Genomic DNA, 18,438 nt, shown 5'->3' on the forward strand with positions numbered 1-18,438 from the left:
CAGGACTCACACCACCAGGTTCAGAAACATTTATTATCCCACAACCATCAGGCTCTTGAACCAGAGGGGAAAACTTCACTCAACTCCACTCGTCCCATCACTGAACTATTCGCGCAATCTATGTACTCGCTTTCAAGGACTCTGAAACTTATTTTCTGGATATTTATTGTTTTTTTTCTTTTGTATTTGCATAGTTTGTTGTCTTTTGCGCATTGGTTGTTGGTCCATCCTAATGGGGCGGTCTTTCATTGACTCTATTGTGTTTCTTCCAGTTACTGCGTATGTCCGCAAGAAAATTAATCTCGGGGATGCATATAACGACTTGTATGTATTTTGATAATAGATTTACTTTGAACTTTAAGCTCTGTTTATCTAATTCCCCACTTCTTTCGCACCTTGCCAGTAATAAGTAACCTCTCTATTCTTAAGGAAATAACTACCTCGTATTTATATGGTGAGCTTCACTTGGCAATCATTTACCCACATTGCCTTCCTGTTGTTTGTCAGTGCTGGAATTCTGCGTACACTTGCCCCCACGCATCCACAACTTCACTTCCCGGGTGCTTGATTTTTGTTTTGACAGGAAGGAAATGTGGACGAAGAGGAAGTTTTTCACTCACTCACTGATCAGTGTCGAGGCAGTCCATTTGAGAAATAAACCACGGCGTCCACTCTTTGCAAGGAGCAGCTGCCGAGTGCAATAGACGCCTGTAGAACCCCTTCGCTCGTTCCATTATATATTCCCTTTGCCTTTTCAGCCATTTAATCTCCCTCTCCATTTCTGTACACTTTAAAAACGTGTTTATTTCATGAAGCCAACCCCAACGTTTTGCTCCCTTTCCGAGCCGAGGTCTCCCCTGCTGAACACTGCCAATCCCCTTCGTTTTTTAAAATTTCAGATGTCTAGTTTCCCCGATATTTGACGTTTCTTGGCAGTGGGGAATCCCTTCCCTTCTGCTAAGGGAATAAAACCCTATAAACTTAGGAAAGTGTTCAGGTGAACTGCCTGGGTTTTCCTGAAAGGAGTCTTTCTGTCAGAGTAGGAGTTGTACCGCAGCTGATTGTGTCCCCGGGATTAAGCTGCGTGTCAGGGACGAGGCTGCTGTAAGGGGTCGTGGATCGAAAATCCACACCCCTTCCAACAAACACAAACACACACACACACACACACACACACACACGTCTGTAGGCTGTTTTGATAAAGCCATTCGTTAAGAATGGATTATGGGAACGGCTAAACCTTCTTCTACAACCTCCCCCTCCCCACCCCCACCCCCGTCCTTCCCTTATCCGGCACTCAGCCACAGCTCAAGAGAAAAATGGGAGTTCAATACTAGCGCTGCGCGGAAGGAGCCAGATTTATTATTGGGAAGGCGAGGAGCTGACTGGCAGGTTTTAGTCTCCCGGAATCCAGTACAAAGGCAGCTGAAATTCTCTCACACACAGTGAGGCAGATCACATTCACGCTCAAGCTGACACTCATTTGGTGGGGTGTCCTCATTCACTGGATGCGAGTGCTTGTCACTGCGATAGGCAGGCGAGAGTACACATTCATTGAGGTTCTCTCTCTCTCTCTCTCTCTCTCTCTCTCTCTCTCTTTATTTCTCTCTCTCTCTTTCGCTCGCTCGTTCGCGCAGATACAATACACACAATCAGACCGAGCTGCTCCGCTCATCCTTTCGCCGCAGTCACTCACAGAGAAGACAAACAGATCTGCCTTGGTCGGCTGCCTTGTCGCGGGCTCCATGCACGGTTCCCCCCGCCTCACTCAAAGCAGCAACCGCGACGGAAACCAGAAGGAAGGTCTTCACCAGACGGGCCGTGTAGCCTGTCTTCACAACCAACAAGTTGTCGCCGAAGCAAGACCCACTGGCCATGCAGCCTTACTCTCGCTGGGTCCTTGCACTCCTGTGTATCTGTCAAGTGGGTGAGTGTAACGTTATCCAGTCTGCCGATCCTCTTTACCTACCTAAAATCCATCAAAAGACACATTTGCTGTGATAATCGCCACGCATTAGAAATATTCTGCGAATCGTTTCTGTCTAGGGTTCTGTACTAACAGTTGCCGAAGGCTTACAGAGGAGAGAGCGGCATCCCAGTTGAGGGCAGGTTGTTTATCCAAACCCAGAATTTTTATTTGACCATTTTCTGAGTTTGCATGTGGTTGGCCGGTGACAGAGCCTTTGGACTGTGGGGTGCTCGCGGATTTATGTGGACCATGGTGCGGAGTGCAGTAGTGGGAGAGAGAGAGAGACTGTTAGATACGAGAAAGCTTGGCGTTCTCCCAGCACTTGTTCATCTTCCCTAAAGCTTTAAAGATATTAGGAATAGACCTGCTGAAAGAAGAGCTTAAGTTATTGGCGTTTTTAAAGAGTTCGGCTGGGTGACTCGATTTGCCCCTACCTTTTATGTAAGCAACAATATTAACCGCCTCTGCCCCTTAATCGGTATAAACTCTTACTTTTGGCGTTTAGTATGCTGTAGCCAACCTTTAGTTTGAAGTTCGAGGGACTTGCTGTCTCTTTGATATTGCTGAAATATAAATTGAGAACATTTTCATTTAACGGTGAGGTGAGTCGCACTTGCACTCCTTATAAAGCCCACGACCAATAAGGTAAATTTTCGGTTTTAGTCGGAAACAATGCGCTTTGCTGTTCTTTGTGTTTGACTGGTTTTGCTGTCAGCGTCTGTTGACCATTGGCTGTTTACTCTGGGGTGGTTTGTTATACAAGTAGAGGGAGAGACCGTAAAGATGCTCAAAAGAGATAAAATATTCGATACACGCCGGCTGCTGGGTCACTGTCCACCAGTGCAATCCATCGACTGAAAGCAAGTGGTCAGCTATGCAATTACTGATCCCAGTGCTAAACCAAGAGTGGATGAAAATGATTGGAGGAGGGGGCGATGGAGGAAGCAGATCTGGCAGGTGGTGAATGAACTCTAACAGAGGTTCTTTCACCTCTGCCACTTGGGCTGAAATCTAGCCCAGACGTTGATTAACTTGTCCGATGTACGATTAGATTGGATATTTCCCTATGGATTCGAGGCCAGAATGCCTTGGTTATTGGATGTGCTTTTAATTATGGATCAGTCGACCTACCATTGAATTTCTTCTTGTAACCAAGTTAACGTTGCAGAATTGCTTTAAAGGACAGTTGAATTGCTGTTTAAAAAGTCTCTCAACAACTAAGTGCTGTTTAAACTCATCCATGTCTAGAGGTGTACAATTTGCATGTTACGAAAAATAATTGAGCATTTTCTGTGAAAATTCAAGTGTTAAAAATCTCTGGGCAATATAAAATCTATGCCCTTGGACCATACACAATGTTAAAGGTAATCACTGGAAATAATTGATGTGCAAGTTACCAGGGGATAGTAATCCTCTCAATATATAATAACAATGTAATTTGTTTACTTGAAATGTCTGAATTTGTACATAATTGCTTAGTTTTCATGGTCACTGATTCTTTTGGATTGATTTAGAAATGAAATGGAGGAAAAATAACAGTCTTATCTGACCGCTTTCACTGATCGTAGTCCTTTCTATACCATTACTAACTGCAATTTTATTCCAGCTTGGGCAATGAAGCTGTTATGAAACATTCTTTTAATTTAAAACAAAATTAAACTAACATTCATGCTAATCATTTTAATTGCCACACTGGCTCTCTTACCTTAGTGATCTAGTTTCCTTTTCAAAAGTCCATTGGAATTGCATTTTAGATTACATGTACCACAGTTTTATCCAAATGGAATATAGTTCAAAGGTTCCTTAAGGTTGTCATAGTAGTGGGGTTGTGCTCCCACCACCTATTAAATGCTCCCAATGACGTGGGTCTCAAGTAGACTCTGATAACCAGGTCCATCTGCTGGTTTTCATGGGTGGCTTATCTACTAAGCCGAACAGAACCATTTCTACTGACAGGAGAAGGGGCAAAGGCGGGTTACTGCCACCTTAAAACCAGTCGCTCTAGAAGAAGGAAAACTCTGATTTCAAACCTCCCCTGCCTTGCGGCTATACCCACTCATGGGGGTGGCTTCGGGAGTAAACACTGAGAAAAGATCCAAAGCTGGTGTCCTTAAGGAATACTATGTCGTGTTCAGTGCTGGCTGGCGGCTCCTGAGATGTTTCTGGTCTCTGCCCGTTCTTTGGATTCATCAGCTGCGTGGAGAAGGGCAGCCTGCTGCGTGGGTAACAGCTTGTTCTCAATACCACTTACTGGCTTGCGTAGAAAGCTAGGACGCAACATTAGTGATCAACCCCAATCAATGGAGGGCCTATATTTCAAAGAGTAATTAGAAGAAAATGAAGAAAGTACTATGGAAATCTTGTATTTACTAATTGTTTACATATTACAATGTGGATTGAAAAACTAGTCATTTTAAAAATAGATTAAACAATAATCCAAAATCAAAACCTTCAGTGCTAAAAATCGGAAACAGTTGGATAGTATATTATATAAGACTATACACTCAGTACCCACTTTATTAGGTACACCTGTACACCTGCTGTTTAATGCAAATTTATAATATGTGAAGTTATCCACTTTGGTGGCAAAAATAGGAAAACAGATTATTATCTGAATGGTGGCCGATTAGGAAAAGGGGAGGTGCAACGAGACCTGGGTGTCATTATACACCAGTCATTGAAAGTGGGCATGCAGGTACAGCAGGCGGTGAAAAAGGCGAACGGTATGCTGGCATTTATAGCGAGAGGATTCGAGTACAGGAGCAGGGAGGTACTACTGCAGTTGTACAAGGCCTTGGTGAGACCACACCTGGAGTATTGTGTGCAGTTTTGGTCCCCTAATCTGAGGAAAGACATCTTTGCCATAGAGGGAGTACAAAGAAGGTTCACCAGATTGATTCCTGGGATGGCAGGTCTTTCATATGAAGAAAGACTGGATGAACTGGGCTTGTACTCGTTGGAATTTAGAAGATTGAGGGGGGATCTGATTGAAACGTATAAGATCCTAAAGGGATTGGACAGGCTAGATGCAGGAAGATTGTTCCCGATGTTGGGGAGGTCTAGAACGAGGGGTCACAGTTTGAGGATAGAGGGGAAGCCTTTTAGGACCGAGGTTAGGAAAAACTTCTTCACACAGAGAGTGGTGAATCTGTGGAATTCTCTGCCACAGCAAACTGTTGAGGCCAGTTCATTAGCTATGTTTAAAAGGAAGTTAGATATGGCCCTTGTGGCTACAGGGGTCAGGGGGTATGAAGGGAAGGCTGGGTTCTGAGTTGGATGATCAGCCATGATCATAATAAATGGCGGTGCAGGCTCGAAGGGCCGAATGGCCTACTCCTGCACCTATTTTCTATGTTTCTATGTTAATATGCCAATCATGTGGCAGCAACTCTTTGCATAAGCATGCAGACATGGTCAAGACATTTAGCTGTTGTTCAGACCAAACATCTAAATGGGGAAGAAATGTGACTTTGACTGTGGAATGATTATTCATGCCAGATGGTGTGGTCTGAGTATCCCAGAAACTGCTAAGCTCCTAGGATTTTCACATACAATGTTCTTTAGGGTGGTGCAAATAAACAATGAGAAAAATCATTGAGCAGCATTCGGTGAAAATGCTTTATTAATAAGGAAGGTCAGAGGAGAATGGCCAGACTGGTTCAAACTAACAGTAAGGCGACAGTAACTCAAATAACCATGCTTTGCAATAGTATCTTTGAACACACATGTTGAACCATGAAGCAGATGGACACCAGCAGCAGCAGACCACAACAGGTTCCACTCCTGTGGCCACTTTACGTGCACTCCTGTACTTAATAAAGTGTTCACTAAGTGTACATGTTGTTGTCTTTGTGTCATTTTCTCCCAAATAAGCATGCGTATCTTTTCCTTACTCTTCATCTTTCGACAAAATACAATACTGATTTCCATGAGCAAAATCAGAAATGTTTCACTGATGTCAGTCTGGTTAGATAATTTCTGATCTCTGGTTGGCGTCGTAGAAGCTAATGTGTCTGAGCGCACACCCACTTTACCAGAAGTACAGGAAAGTTGTACAGTATCTTTACAGGAAAGATATTTGCATGAATAGTAGATTGGCTGACTGGCAGGAGGAAAAGAGTGGGAATAAAGGGGGCCTTTTCTGGTTTGCTGCCAGTGACTTCTGGTGTGTCACAGGGGTCAGTGTTACGAATGCTTCTTTTAATGTTATATGTCAATGATGTAGATGATGGAATTGATGGCTTTGTGGCCAAGTTTGCAGACCATACAAAGATAGGTGGAGGGGCAGGTAGTGTTGAGGAAGAAGTGGGTCTGCAGGCTGAGTCAGTGGTAAGGAAGGCAAATGAAACGTTAGCATTCATTTTGAGACGACTAGAATATAAAAGCAAGGGTGTACAGTAATGCTGAGGCTTTATAAGGAATTGATCAGAATGCACTTGGAATATTGTGAGCAGTTTTGGGCCCCTTTTCTGAGAAAAGATGTGCTAGCAATGGGAAGGGTCCAGAGGAGATTCACGAGAATGATTCTGGGAATGAAAGAGTTAGCATAGGAGGAGCATTGATAGCTCTGGGCCTGTACTCACTAGAGTTTAGAAGAATAAGGGGGGATCTTGAAGGGCTAAGACGGAGTAGATGTGGAGAGGATGTTTCCCATGGTGGGGGACTCTAGGACCAGGAGGCACTGCCTCAGAACAGAGGTACATCCATTTAGAACAGAGGTGAGGAGGAATTTCTTTAGCTAGATGGTGGTAAATCTGTGAAATAGATTGCCACAGATGGCTGTGGGAGGCCATGTTATTGGATATATTTAAAGAGGAGATTGATTGCTTCTTGATTAGTCAGGATAGCAAAGGTTACGGGGAGAAGGCAGGAAAGAGGGATAATAAATCAATCAGCCATAATTGAATGGTAGAGCAGACCTAATGGGCCAAAAGGCCTAATTCTGCTCCTATGTCTTATGGACATATAATTATATAATTTTCCCCCTTTGTAAAATTACATTCATTTTTTCTCTATATTTTCTATCTATCCCTGTACATTTCATGTAAAATTTAATTATGCCTTAATGCTCTTTCTGCTTTATGCTAATTTATAATCCATTTGAGTGCAGAGATATCATAGAAAAGTTCTTGTAGCAGCAGTACAGTAATTGAAATCCATCAGCAATAGACTTTAAATATGTGCTGATGGGTTTTGAGAATTGCAGTGAAATCCCCTTTCCAGAAATAACTTCAAGCTACAGTTATCTGAAAACTTCCAATGACATCATTTAGTGTTTTGGTAGTTTGTGTCAAATATAGTCAGTCACAAAAGGATGTCAGTAATATTTGAGAGTTAATGATCTGGGGTTGTTTGTTTTTAAATTGCATTACATGACATTCTTCCATCTTCAAAACTGCTGAAGGTTCAGCTGCCAGGATTGCTGCAAGTGGGAATTGCAGTTCTCTTCCCAGTTCTTCTTTTGTTTCTGTGGCATCTCTCTGCCACCTCATGGTGATCCAACTCATGGATGAAGGGGGCTTATCCAACATTTTCATTTTGCTTTGATGCTGAAAATGCCGGCTGTTGAGTATAGAGCCAGGAAACCTATTATTCCCAGGTCCAAGCTGATAGTTGCAGGATAGTTGTTAGCTATACTTTTAGTCAAGTTCAGTGCCACAGAAGCATGTATCAGCACCTTCTGAGAAAGTCAATATTTCGTCAATCACACATAATAAAAGCTTCTTTCTGAATGTGAATTTACACAGTCAAATATCAAAAATGCTAGTTTGACAAAGCTGGATGGCTTTCTGTGGGGGTCTTGCATTCTAGAAGAACTGCAGAGGATTTGTTGCTGCAGAAATACAAGGCAAGTGTTATTCTAAAACCAGAATATCTTTGAATTTGTCCCTTATGTTTGAAAATATACTTAAATTATATATCAATGGGCCACAGATAATCATGCCAATGAAATTAATGTATCATTGATGGTACATGATTAAAATTATGTATAATCTCTTCTGTCAACCACAAATTGAGCTAATTTTATATTTGGGAATGAATTATGGAAAGACAAGTTTGAGCAGATTTTGAGAAGTGTAAGGTCCTTGACATTGGCTCCAAAGGAGCTGTTTTATTTCTCGTGGGGAGAAAGGATTTAGTTGATAAGTAATGCAGTTAAGGAATAAAATGAATATGATTAACCTGTACTGAAACTGTAAACACTTTGCAGTCAAGTGATTACAGCGATTAATATTATAAAGTGAAGAGTTGATGGAAATGTAAAGAGCCCCAGGATGTGATACTTTATAAAACTTTAATGAGACTAGAAGTGGAATGTTGTTTATTTTCTGGTCATTCTAATATTGAAGACATTGAAACATAGAAAAGATTCCAAATAGAGTTGTCACATTGTTCTCATGTGTTTCCTGTCTGTTTCAAACACAAGCTATGTAGAATAACTAGTTTTTATTAGACGGACATGAACTCAGTTATTTTTTAAATGAAGGGAGTTGAAACAAGAAAGGTAGATGCTTTTGGCTGGACTAGCAGAATATTATTAGCAACATGACTAAAAGCTGAGAATGCAGGGTATTTTTTATCTGAAGATCTGTAAATTTTATTCATTTAAATGGATTATGGTGACTAAACAACAAAGGATTTGTCAATGTAGATCCAAAGTGGAAACCCACAAGGGTTATCAATGTAGTTTTTGTCTTCCTTGCATGTTAATGGTACCAAGAGATGAAGACGTTGTTGCTTGTAAAAATTTCTTCATAGTCAATTAAATAATGATTGAAGAAAAATGATTTAAGAACAGCAATTGCCTGAATTTGCACAATAATTGGATTTTCTTTTCAGCCAATAAAGCTTAATTCACAAATGCCTTGTATGAAATTTCTAGGGGAATAAGAGCAGAATTCAGCCATTCAGCCCATCGAGTCTGCTCCATCATCAGATGGCTAAGTTATTTTGCTTCTCAATCTCATTTTCCTGCCTTCTCCCCATAACCTTTGATCAAGAATTAGCCCTTACTAATCAAGAATTTATCACCTTTGCTTTAAATACATCCAATGACTTGGCCTCCACAGCCATTTCTGTTGTGGCGATGAATTCCACAAATCCATCACCTCTGGCTAAAGCAATTCCTCCTCATCTCTTCTGAAGGGATATCCTTCTATTCTGAAGTTGTGCCGTATGGTCCGATACTCGCCTGCTACTGGACACATCCTCTCCATGTACACTCTATCTTGGCATTTCAATATTTAGTAGGTTTCAATGATGTCCTCCCTTATACACTTAGCTCCAGCAAGTACAGGTCCAATGCTCCTCATACGTTAACCATTTCATTCCTTGGGTAATTCTCGTAAAACTCCTCTGGACCCTCTCCAATGTGAGCATATCCGGCACTAGGGCTCTTGGGTTCCTTTGCACCTGCACTTTCTGAATTTGCTCCCCATTTAGAGAATAGTCTGCACTTCATTCCTTGTACTAAAATGCATGACCATACACTTCCCTACACTGTATTTCAGCTGCCATATTTTTGTTCATTCTCCTAATCTGTCCAAGCCCTTCTGCAGATTCCCTGCTTCCTCAACACTATCTGCCCCTCCACCTATCTTTGTATTGTTCACAAACTTGGCCATAAAAACATCAATTCCATCGTCCAAATCATTAACCTACATCATGAAAAGAAATGGACCCAACACAGACCCTTGCAGAATAGCACTAGTCACTGGCAGCCAATCATAAAAGGACCCCTTTTTTTCCACTCTTTGTCTCCTGCCAGTCACACAATATTCTAACCATCTTTCCTATAATACCATGGGACTTCATCTTGTTTAACAGCCTCATGTGCAGCAATTTGTCAAAGTCCTTCTGAAAATCCAAATAAACAATTTCCTTTGACTCAGCTTTGTCTATCTTGCCTATTATTTCCTCAAATAATTCAGATTTGTCAGGCAAGATTTCCCCTAAAGGAAACCATGCTGACTTTGGCTTATTTTATTATGTGCCTCCAAGTATACCGAAACCTCATCCTTAATAATGGACTCTAATATCTTGCCAACCACTGAAGTCAGTCTAACTCAAAGTTAGTAACTTAAAGTACATTATCAAAGTATGTATGCAGTATACAACCCTGAGATTCATCTTCCTACAGACAACCAAGGAACAGAGAAACACCATGAAACCACTTCAAATAAAACATCGAACACCAAACACGCAGAAAAGAACAGCTTGCACAAACGGCAAAAAAACGAGCAAAAAACACAGAACATAAAACATCAAACCACAGAATTATTGAAACAGTCCAGGAATATTCAGTTCAGTTTAACACTGTATCACTCATCGACTGCAGGCCACAGTGCCTGCCTGCCTACCTCGATCAAAATCACACAAAATAGCAATAAAAAATAGGAGTAACCAGAAACACATCATAACGTAAACTACAGAGTCCAATCCACAAGCTGCGTAGATTAAACTTTGCTCATGACCTAAGACTCGTCCGGCAGCAGGGAGAGAGTGACTAGTGAAAAGCAGACACCTTCCTCCAGGAGCTGTAAGCAAGAGGGAGAGAGAAACTGGTCAAACACAGGCAGATGGCACTATATACCTGCTCGCCTTCTGCTCTCGCTCTCATTAATTTCAATCTTGCTTGACACTTTAGCTGGAGAGATTGGCGAGAAGTGGATAGAGCTAGTGCCCTGTCTCCAGGCTTTTTGGCCCCCAGCCTGCACACTCCACTCAAAATCTCACTGAACTCCCTCGCAGACAGCAAAGCACCAGATCACTCAACTGGCCTGAAAATATGCCATCAAAATGTAAACCACAGGTTCCAATAGAAGCAGAATCATATTTGAAAGTAGAGGAAGAAGAAGGAAAAGAAGTGTTATATCCACAGTGATGAAGTGTTTTGAGACGCTGGTGTGGAAGCATATCAGCTCCTATCTGAATGGTGACTTGGTTCTGCTCCAATTCGCCTACCAAAGCAACAGATCTACTGCAGATGCTATCTCGTTGGCTCTTCATACAATGCTGGAACATCTGGACAGCAAAGGTGCATACATCAGGATGCTCTTTATCGATTACAGCTCAGCATTTAGCACCATCATCCCCTCAAAACTAATTAGTAAAATTTAAGGCCTTGGCCTCAATACCCCTTTTTATGCAAGTGGATCCTGGATTTCCTCAAGTCAGTTCGGATTAGTAAACACATCTCTTCCACAATCTCTATCAGCACAGAAGCACCACAGAGATGTGTGCTTAGCCCTCTGCTCTACTCACTTTACACCTATGACTATGTGGCTAGGTACAACTCCAACACCAAATACTTTTGCTGACAACATCACTGTATCCAAGGGGATGATGAATCAGCATACAGGAGGGAGACTAAAAACTTGGCTGTGGTATAATAACAACAACCTCTCATTCAATGTCATTACAACCAAGAAGCAGATTGTACACATCAGAAGTGGGAAACCAGAGGTCCATGAGCCAGTACTCGTCAGAGGATCAGAGGTGGAGAGGGTCAGTAACATTAAATTCCTGGATGTCACTATGTCAGAAGACCTGTCCTGGACCCACCACGTAAATATAGCATGATAGTACCTGTTTCCTCAGGAGTCTGTGGAGGTTTGGCATGTCATCGAAAACATTGGCAAACTTCTATCGATGTGTGGAAAGTGTACATACTGGCTGCATTACGGCCTGGTATAGGAACACTAATACCTTTGAGTGAAAAATTCTATAAAAGGTAGTAGATTCAGCCCAGTATATCATGGCTAAAACCCTCCCAACCACTGAGCACATCTACATGAAACTTTGCCATAGAAAAGAAGCATCAATTGGCAAAGACCGTCACCATCCAGGCCATGCTCTTTCTCACTGTCGCCATCAGGTAGAAAGTACAGCTGCCGGACTCACACCACCAGGTTCAAGAACAATTACGACCCCTCAACCATCAGGCTCTTGAACAAAAGGGGATAGCTACACTCATTTAAAGGTTCTGTTACATTGTTATTTCATGTTCGTTACTTATTGATATTTATCTATATCTGCATTTGCACGATTTGTTTACAGTTAACAGTTCCTGATGTTTACAGATAATAGTGACTGTTCTATAGATTTGCTAAATATGCCCGCAGAAAAGAATCTCAGGGTTGTATGTGTGACATATATGTACTCTGATAATAAATTTCACTTTGAACTTTAGTTTTGTGAACTGTCTGAAGGGTGTTGCCTTTGGTTGCCTTGTTCACTAGTGCCATCTTGATCAACCATCTAGCCTACAATGTTCTGTCTTTTGCCTTTCTCCTTTCTTAAAGAGTGGAGTGACATTTGCTATTTCCAGTCCTCTGGAACTATTCAGAATCAGTTGATGCTTGAAAGATCATTATTAATGCTTTCAGAATCTCTTCAGCTATGCTTTTTAGAACCCTGCTATGTAGTGCACCTGGTCCAGGTGACTTACCTACCTTCAGACATTCTAGTTTCCCTTAATAACAGTGATTACTCTGATTTCTGGCCCCAGACCCTCTCAAGTTTATGGCATGATGCTGGAGTCTTCCACAGTGAATACATATTCAATTCATTTGCCATATCTTTGTTCCCTATTGCTACTCTTTCAGTGGCATTTTACAGTAGTCTGCTCTCCACTGATGTCTGCCTTTTACCCTTTATATATCTGAAAAGCTTTTGGTATCCACTTTTATGTTATTGGCTAGTTTATCTTTATATTTTATCTTTTCTTTTATAGTTTTTTTTAGCTGTCTTCTGTTGGTTTTTAAAAGCTTCTCAGTTTTCTAGCTTCCTACTAATTTTTGCAATATTTAAAAAAATTTATGCTGTCTCAGCCTTGGTTGCCTTACTCTCCCTTTAGAATGCTTCTTCTTTGGGATGAACTGATCCTGTGTCTTTCAAATTACTCCCAGGAATTCCAGCCGCTCTACCATCTTTTTCCGCTAATATCCCCTTCCAATCAACTTTGGCAAGCTTCTCTTTCACCATGTCTCTATAATTACCTTCACTCAACTGTAATACCGATACAACCGATTTTGGCTTCTCCTTTTCAAACTGCAGTTCATGGTGTGTAGTCCATCCAGTCCAGGTGACTCAACCACAAACATTTGTACCTTCAGACCTTCAGTTTCCCAAGCAGTTCTATTATACTGTGATTACTGCCTTCTTGGGGTTCGTATACCTTAAGCTTGTTAATCTAATCTGGTTCACATCCTTATTCTACTACTATATTTCATGGTCATATTACACAACATCCTGAATTGATCCCAACTCACATCTGTGCTTGAAAACATTCCCCTGTTGTGTTGGGTACAACTCCAAACACGTTATCTTTTACTTTTGAACTTATCTATATAATCACAAAGGTTTCCAGCAACTTGTGCCATAAAGCCTCACACAATGATTTTCAATAGGGTATTATTTATCCCTTTTATCCTTTTTTTTATAGGAAAGATCTAACAGAACTTTTCTCGAAATAGTGTTAAGTTGGTGGAGCAAAAGCATTCAATTAATTAGCACTATTTCTAGTTGCATAATGGGTAATTTACTCTCATTAAAGCAGGACTACACGTCATCTCTGAAGCTTCTTTCCTGCAGCTATCCAGCTTCTTAACAAAACTCACTCAAGTGCGATAACCAAACTGTCCTTGCAGAACATCCGTTAAATGGTCTTCCCTGCTTTCCTTGTTCTGTTGATAATTAGTTAGTCTGTTCATATGTTCGCATTTATTTAAGTTTGATTATTGATGTTCTGCAAATTGTTTATTGCTCATGGCTGTTTGCAGTACTATGTTGTGAATTGTTGGTTGCTATAATTTTCTGAAACACACTGCAGTGGAGTTCAATAGTGGAGAGACTTCAAGATGGAACAAGTTCTGCACAACTTTCTTTGTTCACAACAACTACCAATGTCTGTTATGCGGTTGCTCTGTGTTTTATGCCTGACACTGAACCGTAATCAATTCTGGAAAGTTTCACATACTATCGATAAAGTGATTCTGATTCTGATTGATTGTAGGTTAAGTATTGGCCCAGGCAAAGCAATGTATGGGACTTTAAATCTGCCCTTGTATTATCTGTTTATTAATTGTAAAGAAGAAGCCAATTTAATGCCTAATAAACTGTGCAAGAAACTGGAAAAAGACTAATTTTGTAGCATAAATTGGATTAGCATTATGAGCTGGAAGCAAACTAATTCAGCAATTTTGTACCAGGAAAGGGAGATTTGTTAGAAGTATACAAAATTATGCAGGGCATTGATAGGGTAAATGCAAGTAGGCTTTTCCCACTGAAGTTGGGTGGGACTACAACTAGAGGTCATGGTTTATGGGTGAAAGGTGAAATATTTAAGGGGAACATAAGGGGAAACTTCTTCTCTGAGAGGGTGATGAGCGTATGGAACGAGCTGCCAGCGCAAGTGATACATGCGATATTGATTTCAGCATTTAAGAAAAGTTTGGGTAGGTACATGGATGGGAGCGGTCTGGGTGCAGGCCGATAGGATGAGTCGGTGTAAATGGTTCGGCATGTGCTTGATAGGCCAAAGGGCCTGTTTCTGTCCTGTGGCTTTCTATGACTCTTTGCCTCACGTTGGATGAGTTAAACATGCAACCAATACAAAAGTTTTTCTTTGCTCTGTACATGCACAGTCCTGTGACTTGCATGCAAATGAGAAAATACAGTAATAATCGTAATTTTCTGAAACACACTGCAGTGGAGTTCAATAGTGGAGAGACTTCAAGATGGAACAAATTCTGTACAACTTTCTTTGTTCACAACAACTACCAATGTCAACTTCATTAGCTATCATTGCTTATTATAGATTTCTGTTTTTCCGTCATACACTCCTTTAAAAAAGTAATGTTTAATAGTAATCATTGTCCACTGTATTGAGTGAACAGATTTTAAATTTCCAAAAGTTTTAAATTTCTATATATAAAGCACTTTATTCCGTGAAATTGTATGATATGAATTCCTTTTAAAATTGAGTAAATTGATTTGAATATTTAATAAACTTAAAATATCAATGAAACAAAGTACTTGTGTTAAAGAGCAGTGATCTGTAAAATTAGAAGGGCTTTGACCTTACAGTATTGGAAGTGATTAATGATAAAATTGGAAGTTTTAACCATACATAAAAACTGTACATTTTTTGAGAAGATTTAAAATTTAAGTCCTAGTACTGTCAAACAGTTACATATAGGCTGCCCATTGATAAGATCTGATCTGGTTGGCTGCTCTGATTACTTGGTCTTTTTGGCTCTGATAATGTGATGGTGTGTTGCGTGCATCTGGGAGACTTCTTCCCCTTCCTTCTCCATTGTTTTCTTTATATTGATGGTCTTCTGACTTGTGAATATTTGTTCTTGTTCATTGACCTGTTTGATATAGAAATAATGTCATTGTGAAATTTTAAGAAGTCTTTGAGAAGAATAATAGTCTGCAGGGGACTTGCATGTTTGCAGTGGGGGGTTGGTGCAAGACTGAAATACAGAAACTATTTATTTTCAACTTCTGGCAAACATTTTCAACTCACTGCATATATAAAGCAACATCTGCAATTGTCATATCAGCTACGTTAGATAGAGGTGATGTCTTAATATGATTTTTCTTGAAAGATTGAAACAATATGCTTTCTTCAACCATGAAATTTGGCTTTGTTATGGGGACGCTAACAGACAAGATGTTTCTCAGGAATCTTCACAGGGATACCCAAATACCAATGGCACTTTGGAATGAGTTAATCTGACTGTGGCACTGAGTTTGCTACTGAATTTGTCCGAGTGTACCTTCCACCGAGTGAAAGAATACCTCCACATGAACACTCTAAATAGAAAGTGTAGTGACTCCCCCCATAGCATTGTAGGTGTTTGCTTATTAATGCTTAGAACCTATGATATTTCAGAATGATTAATTGCTGAAATGAAAGCAGCTAATGCTGAAAAAGCTCAGCAGGATAGGTAGCACCTGTGGAAACAGGAAATGGTCAAAGTTGGAGGCTGCTATCCTCATTAGAACTGTGAAAGAGAAAGACAGTGTCCCATTTTGTTTCTCCACCTTTTCCTTTTTCTGACAAAGTATCACGGCTTCCTCCACCCCACCCCAAATATTGGCACTTTCAATAGGTGTCACCTTTCCTGCCATGTTATTCTCACCCTTTTAGGTTTAGATTTAGATTATGAAGACACACTGTCCTCTTTTATTGTCATTTAGTAATGCATGCATTAAGAAATGATGCAATATTTCCTCCGGTGTGATATCACAAAACACAGGACAGACCAAGACTGAAAAAAACGAACAAAACCGCATAATTATAACATATAGTTACAACAGTGCAACAATACCAAAACTTGATGAAGAAGTCCATGGGCACAGTAAAAAGTTCAAAGTCTCTCAAATGTCCCACATCCCACGCAGACGGGAGGAGGAAGAAAAACTCTCCCTGCCACTCCTGACCACGGTCCGATTCTGAGTCATCCGAAAACTTCGAGCTCTGATCAGCTCTCCGACTCCAAGTACTGAGCACCATCTCTATGCGAACAATTCGACCTCCATCTCGGTCGCCAACAGCAGGCAAAGCCGGGGATTTTGAGGCCTTCCCTCCAAAAGATTCTGGATCACGCAGTAACAACAGCAGCGAACTGGCGTTTCAGAAATTTTTTCAGATGTTCCTCTGTACTTTCACGTCCGTCTCCATCAAATCAGAATTGTCCACAGCCTCTATTTAACGGATATGATATCATTTTTCACCGGAGGGCTGCGCACGTGCGGCGTGCTGTTCTCTCTCCTCTCGCCATTTTCTGCTTTATTTCAGATTTTCAATGCCTGCCTTCTTTGATTTTCATTTACTGGTTGAATCCTGAGACAGGTTAAAGTTAGAAAGCAAGAAGATGAGAAATAAAAGAAAGACTATGCCATTTGGCTCATGACTGCTCTGCCATTCAGTAGATCAGGGGTAATCTTCTACCTCTATGTTGTCTCTCTTCAAGACTCACTGGAGATGTAAAAAGATCAGGAGCTCTTATGTCATTGGCCAGCTGTTGTGGTGGGAATTATGCAACAGTGCAAAATGGCCAGCAGCCCATTTTTTATTGTAACACATTGTAACTAAAAGCATTCTGCATGTAGGTTATTTCCTAGAGAGAAGTAAGGATAATGGGGTCGGTGTTGGCAAGAGACACCAATGTAAAAGATCAGTCATGATCTCACTGAAGGGCAAAGTGAACGTCATAGGCCAATTGGAAACATGAAAGACTGCAGATGCTGGATTCTGGAGCAACACACAAAGAGTTAAGGAACTCAGCAGGTCAGACAGCATCTGTGGGTGGGGTGGAAAGATGGTCAACACCTGTTTTTTTCTATCTAGTGAAGCATATGCTTGTACCAGATGATGACTGGGATGGGGGGGATTATTCTCTGAGGAGATATAAATATACCAGGGCAATACTTTCTTGAGCTCAGTGGAACGGGGAATAATCTCACTGAATCATACAAAATTCTTGTGGGGTTTGACAGAGTAGATGCACAGACTGTGATCTTGAAATAAGAGGTCTGACATAGTGAGAAGGGATTTCTACATCCTGAGGATATTCTGTACACATGGTGGCTGTGGTGGCTTAGTTACAAAGTATGCTCAAGATGGTGGTTGGCTGATTTTTAGCTGAGAGGCTTTAGATTTACAGGTTAAGTGCAGGGAAGTGCTGAGGCATAAGTGGAAAATCAGGTGCAAGGGACTGAGGATGGTGAATTTCTGAAGTTGTTCTTTCAGGAGCAGTAAATAATTGGAGAAATGTAAGGGAGGTAAATACATTTTGAAATATCAGGAATCTCAGGGCTCAGGGGAACAGGCATAGAAGAGTAATTGAAGCCTGAGACAGATCAGCCATATTGAATGCTAGGTAGGCTTGAGGGGCCAGGTGGCTTAGTCTTCCTATTTTCTGTATTCTTGTGAATGGTCCACTCCAGGTAATATTCTATTGTTTGATGAACCAGATTGTGAGTTTTGTCTGTGGTAATATGTTGTACTATATGAGGTCCAAAATGTAACATGCGGTAGGTTTGGCCCTACACATGTAAATTGATGCACTAAATTGCTGCTACTAACTCCACCCTGTTTGAGCCAGCAGAGGGGTTGTGTTGGTCAGAATCTGGTTGGAGCCAGAGGGTATGGAAAATGAGGTCTCTGGGGTGGGAGTGGAGGCTCTGCGGTAGTGGGGAATGGCTTGGTTGAAAGTTGTATTCTGGCAGCTGGTGAGCCAGGAGAGGTGTTAGTGGGTTGGGGTCTGAGATGGGTAGGTCGGCATTGTAGGCAGCTGTGTGTCTGAGGCCTGGGGTGGGGGGGGGGGGCAGTAGATAGCACAAGTCCTGAGTTTTTGGGGCTGCAGTGGGAATCAGTGCCAAGCTTGGGAGTAGGAAGGGAGAAACTCCACCATGGATGGTCCAAAGCAGGGTTGAAAGGAGCAGGGTTGGGC

General features: G+C 41.2%; 1 protein-coding gene across 5 annotated transcripts in view; it reads left to right on the forward strand.

Annotated features, from left to right (window-relative positions):
* The first annotated feature begins 1,364 nt into the window (after nt 1-1,364).
* ptprz1a (protein tyrosine phosphatase receptor type Z1a) overlaps nt 1,365-18,438 on the forward strand; it is a 265,905-nt gene continuing 248,831 nt past the window's right edge. For 2 of the 5 annotated variants that reach the window (XR_010019227.1, XM_063058126.1), the window contains exon 1: nt 1,365-1,927. Coding sequence is in view for 4 of the 5 variants with exons in the window: in XM_063058126.1 (XP_062914196.1) it covers nt 1,876-1,927 (52 nt within the window). In the remaining variant the exon portion in view is untranslated. The remainder of the gene's footprint in view (nt 1,928-18,438) is intronic. The other 3 variants (XM_063058125.1, XM_063058124.1, XM_063058127.1) reach the window with 3 other exon arrangements.

Source organism: Mobula hypostoma, chromosome 9 (assembly GCF_963921235.1).
Source record: "Mobula hypostoma chromosome 9, sMobHyp1.1, whole genome shotgun sequence".
Taxonomy (NCBI): Eukaryota; Metazoa; Chordata; class Chondrichthyes; order Myliobatiformes; family Myliobatidae; genus Mobula; species Mobula hypostoma.